Source organism: Octopus bimaculoides, chromosome 18 (assembly GCF_046866305.1).
Source record: "Octopus bimaculoides isolate indiv1 chromosome 18, ASM4686630v1, whole genome shotgun sequence".
In the NCBI taxonomy this organism is placed as follows: Eukaryota; Metazoa; Mollusca; class Cephalopoda; order Octopoda; family Octopodidae; genus Octopus; species Octopus bimaculoides.
Window position 1 is genome coordinate 4,050,375 of NC_142945.1, and position 7,500 is coordinate 4,057,874.

Genomic DNA, 7,500 nt, shown 5'->3' on the forward strand with positions numbered 1-7,500 from the left:
GTAACGACAGACGAAATACCACTAAACATTTCGCCCGGCGTGCTAACGTTTCTGTCCGCTCGCCGCCTTCTGCTTTTTACTGTTGATACAATAAAGTACCAGTCACCTACTGGGGACGATTTAACCTAATAATCCCTCTGCTCCTAATTTCTAGTCTTGTGGTTATTTTAGCCACAATAAGGGGGGTGAATTGGTCGAACCGTTAGAGAAGTGGTTCTCAGTCCTATTTTAACCTATGGGTCCATTCGATTCCTTGTTTATTCGGGCAGACTCTGATAGTCATTCGGTGTTTTAAAAAAAATCTTGTTATATTATTTTTTATTAAATTTCTTAGGAATTGTATAAAAAAACTTAAAATATTTTTGTCAACGAAAATAATGCACATAAATTTTAACGACAAAATCTTCCATGGATCTCCTCGGGTCATATCGGCCCCAGATAAGAACCACTGCTTTAGAGACGCGGCCAAAGTATTTTACAGTAGTTTTTTGAGTTCTTTATGTCGTATGTTCAAAGTTCAACTGCAATCGAGGTCAAGTGTGCCTTTCATTCTTCCTGGGGTCGATAAAACAAAATAACAATACCATATTAGGTTCTACATAATCGATTGTAACCCTAAACCTTCTCTAAATTGCGATATTCTTTTCCTGCTCTGAGTTCAAAGTTCAGATTCAGTTGAGGTCAAGTTTCCATTTTACTTTCCCAGGGGTCGATAAAATAAAGTAACAATACCATATTGGGGTGTATGTAAGTGTTTCTGATAACGTTTCTCTAAATTCAAGGTCCTGTTCTTATGTTCAAAACCAATATTTATCTTTTTTATATTTTTAGGTTTGTTTTGGGGTTTTGTTTTTTAAGAATAGAACCAACTTTAAATAGTAAGAGGAGAGGAGGGTGAGGAGAGGAGGGGTGAGGAGAGATGGGAGAAGGATGAGTGATGTGGGACAGCAAATTGTAACGTTGAATGTCGAGCTATTTCTTGTGTGCGGCGCATTTAGTGCAGCAGCAGCAGCAACTACTACAACAACAACAACAAAAATAAATACTACTACTACTACTACTGCGTCTGCTGCTGCTGATGCAGCAACAACGCTAACAACTGCAGCAACAACAACAGCAATAATAACTGCAGCAACAGTCGCAACAGTAAGCAGCCAAATTTAGCAGGGCAGAAAATGGCACAGCGATAAACGATGACAAAAGCAACTGCCATTTTCTTTTTTTTTTTTAAATATTATCATTTAAAATTTTTTAGCTCTTTTGTTGCTGTTGTTACTCGTGTTGATGCAGTTGCTACTGTTGCTACTGCTGCTGCTACTGCTGCTGCTGCTGCTGTTGCTGCTGCTGCTTACTTACGAAATAGGCCACATGTACTGCAATTCTGCGACTCTTTTTCCACTTTAAAAAAAATGTTAGATCGCAACTTAAACACGACCACGTTGATTCTGTAAAAGATATATCTTTCTTGTTTAATTGTTTTTTTTTTTTATATCTTTTTATCGATTGATCTTTTTGCTAGTTTCACTCATTGGAGAGCGGCCATACTGGGGCTCCGTCTTGAAAGATTTTAGTCGACCAAATCAACAAAATCCAACTCCAGGGCTTATTTTAGAAATAAGAATTCTCATAATTACTTAATCGGACTCTTTTACCAGCTGTTAAGTTGTGGACGTAAACAAACCAACACAAATTCCAACTCCCAAATTCCCTCACACACACACACACACACACACACACACACACACACACTCATGCACACATTTTTATTTGTGTGTGCGTATGTGTGTGTATGCGTGCGTATGTGTGTTTGCATTTGTGCCCCACAACCGCTTCACAACAGGTTTTGAGGTGTCCGATAGAATTAAGTGCCAGACCTTTTAAACAAATAATTAAAATTAAAGTCCTGGAGTCGGTTTGTTCGACCAAACACCTTTCCACGACGGTGCTCCAGCATGGCTGCAGTCCACTGACTGAAACAAGAAACAAACAAAAGATCTACGTACACGTATTCTCACAAAGAACCCTAGTAGTATGTCCTGTAATACTGTGGTATGTAGTTTAATCAATGTACCGAACAAAAGCTCGCCGCTTCTGATCCAGCAAAAATAGCAAACAACAAAACCAAAAATAGCAAACAACAAAACCAAAAATAAACGCGAATAACAATAACGACGGCGGCGGCGGCGGCGGCCACGACGACAGCCATAACAAAAAGCAGTTTAATGATATGCGCTAATCATATAAAGATGATATGGCGGCCATGTTTGTTGTTGATCATTAATGTTTAAAATATAATCACCGTTGCTCGTAATCATAGATAAAATATTGGATTATGGGATATTTTTGGTTGTGAAGGCAAGGGTATTAATGGTAATTGAAGAAATAACGATGGCGGTAATGTTCGCCGTCGTCGCATTGTCCATCTTGTGGTAATTATATACATGTGTGCGTGCGTCTGTGTGTGTGTGTGTGTGTGTAGTGTATATATCTACTAGTTTCGGTTTGAGAGCTGCAGCCATGCTGGGGCAATGCCGTTATCTAAAAAAAGTTGTCATGAGGGGCATTCGTGGATCAGAATACTTTGTTCTGGATAAGGAATTACACCTTGAGTCTGGCGACTTAGAACGCCCGGTCATGTTGACGTGTATGTACGTGTGTGTGTGAGTATACTTTTTGTCGACCAGTTTCAGTCACATGACAGCGACTATGCTATGGTTTTACTCATTTATATTGACCCCTTTCAGATCCCTCATTGCGTTATATTCTTTTAGTGGCGTAAATTCTTTTAAGTACAGCAATACCTCGACTATCGCTGGTGTTACGTTCCAAAACCTCCCGCGATAAGTGAAAATCCGCGAAGTAGAAACAGTACTGTACTGTATATTGTTTTTTATTATTTTCATAATTTGTATATATTTATTTTATTATAAAAGCAAAACAACACCGCTGAAGAATCGACGTAAGCTTAAATAATAAACCGTGATAGGTGAACCGCAATAGATGAACCCTAATATCGCGAGGAATTACTGCATTACACTTATTTGCATAAATGGGCGCAAACAGGTACATTCAGATATAAATTTGGTGGATAAAATTTCTCGCACACATGAATCGAACTTAAACAAAATGGTTGCAAATAAACCATCTTAACTACAGAGCCATGCCTGCTCTCCAATATATATGATACAATTATTATTATTGTCATTAAGGTGGCGAATTGGCAGAATCGTTAGCACCCCCCGGTAAAATGTTTTGCGGCATTTCATCTGTCTTTACATTCTGAGTTCAAATAGCTCCGAAGTCAACTTTTCCTTTTATTCTTTCAGGGTCGATATAATCGACTAGTCCCCTTGCCCAGACTTGTGCCTCGGGTGGGAACTTTTTAGGTGCAATCCCATGGTTATTCATCACCGAAAGGGCTCTTTATCTTTTTTTTTTTTTTTTTTGATATGGGGTATGAGCTGTAACAGTGTGCCGCTGCATCCACCATTTGTTGGTGATTCCTTATTCCTGGCGGATGACGCCTTTGCATCACTCGGGCGACAACCCTCCAGCCCGTGGAGCTGTCTTGGGTTGCCGTTGCTGGTTTTGTGAGGTCGAAATGCAAGTCCCAGCTCCTCAACCTCATTTAGTCGCCTTTTTGATGATACGCAGAGGAAACGTTGGGTCTGTTCTTTGACAAGCCGATCCCCACACAGCACAAGGAAGATCTAAAACAAGTTTGATCCTGGAATGGGATTTGAAACACAGAACGTAAAATGACGTGCGTTAATACTCAATGATTTTTACCGATCCTGCCAACTCCTACCCGCATACTGATGTGTAATACGAGCTATTTATCTTTATTTTCCTTTGGGTTAGACAGAAAGGTTAAAATTGATACGAAACGAGGTCAGGTATATTTTTCAAACATTTCATCCATGTCTAACATTTCCGCTCTAAAATTGGCCTGCACTATGCACCCCCCCCCACCCGTTTTTATGAACATCCCTCTTTTGCTGTTGTTGTTGTTGTTGTTGTTCTTATACTTATTATCGACGGTAGTGGTGGGTATTAGAATGTGTGTGTGTGTGTAAGGGGGAGCGATGGATTAAATGTCTTGTGGTGTCAACTTACGTGTCTTTACGTCCTGGGTTTCAATTCTTGCTGAGTTTGTCTTTATATTTTTCATCCACCCGAAGTCTATAAAATAAAATACGATTATGGACGTGAGCCCTGTCCCTTCTTCCAGACTTAGCCCGTAGAAAATTATTGCCCGGGGTGCTAAGGATTCTGCCAGGTCACCTCCAATTCTTTTTATTATAGACACAAGGCCTCAGATTTTTTTGGAAGTGAGGTCAGTCGATTACACTAATCCCATCGCTCGACTAGTATGTATTTTATTAACCCCCAAAGGATGAAAGGCAAAGTCAACCTCGTAAAGTTGGAAGAAATGCCACTAAGCATTTTTTTTCCCGGCATGCCAACGATTCTGCAAGCGCAATGATAATAATAATAACAATTGTCTCTAATTTCATTACAAGACCGGCAATTAAGGAGGGAGTAGTTGGTGTAATCGACCTCACCCCCACTCTCCAATTGCCTGCCGACTTGATGAAAATTTTATAAAACTTTTAACATCTTCTCTTCTCCATCTTTAGTTGTTTGTTGAGTTTCTTTAGGATACGTGTTCAAAACACACCTTATGCTTGTAAAATTTTCATATTTAAAAAAAAATACAATAGTAAGCTACAAATTTAATATGAAGAATCTTTATTAGAAATCGAACTTTGGAATACCCAAAGTAAAAGGATGAAATTGAACTCAACCTTCCCCCCACCCACAAATATATATATATATATGTGTGTGTGTGTGTGTGTGTTTGTGTGTGTGTGTGTGTGTGTGTGTGTGTGTGTGTGTGACACAAATTAATATTATTTTCCGTTAAAAAATCTCGGAAAGATTTTCTAGAAATATTTTTTCTGAACAATATTGAATATTATTATTTTTATCATTTGTTTTCCAGTCTGTCATTCACAAATCCGGATTCCGAAGCCTAGCGGATGGAGAACGGGTGGAATTTGAATGGAGAGTATCTGAAAAAGGAATCGAAGCCACATTTGTATGTGGCCCTGATGGCAGGGAGTGTAGAGGTAGCGACAGACGACCCGTATCACGGAAGAAATTTCGGAAGATAAGGTAGGGTTTGCATCTACGCCATTTTATTAAGAGAGAAATGTTGGAAAGGAATAGAGACGGCTGTGGTTTGCACATTTCATGTCATTTTATTTATGCCACCATCTTGCTTTGCCCTTTTTTCCTCTCCTGTTTAAGCAATCTGTAAATATGTAAATACAAATAGCTAATCCGCTTTACGTATGTCATTAATATCCCGCTGACTTCATCATTTGAAGATGCTATAGTACATTCTTAAAATTGACGGAATTCCAAGTGATATTGTCCTTTAAATGTAATACATCATTATTTAAAGTTTTATACCGAGTTTAAAATTAAAAAATAATAATAATAATAAAAAGAACAAGTGATCTTCAGACGATTACCAAAACTGTACATCCTGTCTTTGTTTACTTACCGAAGTAAGAATGAAATTGAAGTAACAATTTATTACATTTAGAGGACTTATATAACATATTATAACATTGCTTATCTTCATATATATATATATATATATATATATATATATATGAAACTAGAACAAGAGTTATATCATCGCATTTATTAATTTACAGCTGTTTCTGCAATAAGATGTTGTGCACTCAGGCTCCGAGGAAGCTATAGGATATTACACAAGCACTCAGCTCTGATCGCACTGTATCTGATTGCAGAAACAGCTGTAAGCTAGTGGAGGTGATTATGTGACACCTGTTCTCTTGTGATTCATTAATTAAGATTACATTCTATACTTGACTAACGCTCTAAAATATAAGTATATTATTGAGTTCTAACAGCTGGTTAAATGGAAATCCTATATATATATATATATATATATATATATATATATAAGTGTGTTTGTATGTGTGTGTATGGCCTGACCTTGTTTTCTGAACTGGATATGAGAACTGAAGTAACGATGTTTTTAAAGGACTATATCATATTTTAGACAGACATATCTTCACATTCATTCATACATATACACGCATATACATACATCCATACATACATGTATGTGTGTGTGTGTGCGTGTGTGTGTGTATAACATTATCCTTTAATGTTGTGTTGTATTATTCAGTCACTGTGCTGTGAACTTCTCACAAAACCACTGTGTGACCTCAACGGGAAAGATTCAATCAAAAATACCTTCAACCACATCGCCATTATATATTATTAACATTGTTTGACGACATACTGTCCGTAATGACTGATTTACAAATTATTATCCTTATTATTATTATTATTATTATTATTATTATTATTATTATTATTATTATTATTATTATTATTATTATTGTTGTTGTTGTTATTGTTATTATTGTTGTTTTTTCGTGTTTTTTTTGTGTGATTCTTGTCGTCGTTGCTTTTGTTGTTTATTTTAAATTTTGCGTCATTTTTTGTCAGTCAATGTCAGAAGTAATCACATGTTTAGTAGCTCAATTAATCGTTGTTGGTGTTGATTGTCTCTTGACGTTGCCAACGACGACGACTGTCCATCAAGTGGAACATGGTTTTTCTCTGATTTTTTCATGGTCCGTGTGCACAAAGACAAAAGAGGAGGAGGAAGACAGAGAAATAGAGAACGAGAAGAAAGAAGAAAATATGCTCAATAGATCACAGAAACAAAAAGGCGGTGAGCTGGCAGAAACGTTAGCACGTCGGGCGAACTGCTTAGCGGTATGTCGCCTGTCTTTACGTTCTGAGTTCAAATTCCGCCGGGGTCGTATTTGTCTTTCATCCTTTCGTGGTCGATAAATTAAGTACCAATTGCGTACTGGGCTTGATCTCATCGACTGGATATATATATATATATATATATATATGTATGTATGTATATATACATACATATATATATATATATATATATATATATATATATATATATATATGTTTATATATAGGCGTAGGTAGTAAAACCTTTTTGCGTATAAAACGTTACATCAGGTGTGAACCCTAACAACAGGAGAATCGAAACCTGATTCACTACCTCTGGTTTGTCTCCGGTTCCCACTTTTTCTTAGTCACCCTCCCCATGATTCCACATAGTTCAGTTATTATTAGCGATAAGTCCCTTAGTTTGATTTTCTGAACTAAGCTCACCCCTTTTTACGAAGTCCAAGCAACCGGAAATCACTTTATCTACTCTTAAATCCATTACATACAGATGGGGGGATCGAGAAGCCAATCTGCAGTTAAGTGTCGCCAAATCTCAGGGTTGTCTTCATAATAGTGACTCTTAGCTATGGATACATAGCTTCGTTATTTGCTACGATACAATGATAAAGTATTTCCTGGCTTAAGGGCATTCCACTTGTTTTATTGTTTACTGAAAGAAATCAAGAACGTGAC

The 7,500-nt window shown here is 37.3% G+C and overlaps 1 protein-coding gene across 3 annotated transcripts in view; it reads left to right on the forward strand.

Moving 5' to 3' along the window:
• LOC106882341 (protein lin-28 homolog) overlaps positions 1-7,500 on the forward strand; it is a 260,465-nt gene that overhangs the window by 239,202 nt on the left and 13,763 nt on the right. For all 3 annotated transcript variants that reach the window (XM_089365655.1, XM_089365656.1, XM_089365657.1), the window contains one exon: positions 5,006-5,178. In XM_089365655.1, the coding sequence (XP_089221781.1) occupies positions 5,006-5,178 (173 nt within the window). The remainder of the gene's footprint in view (positions 1-5,005; positions 5,179-7,500) is intronic.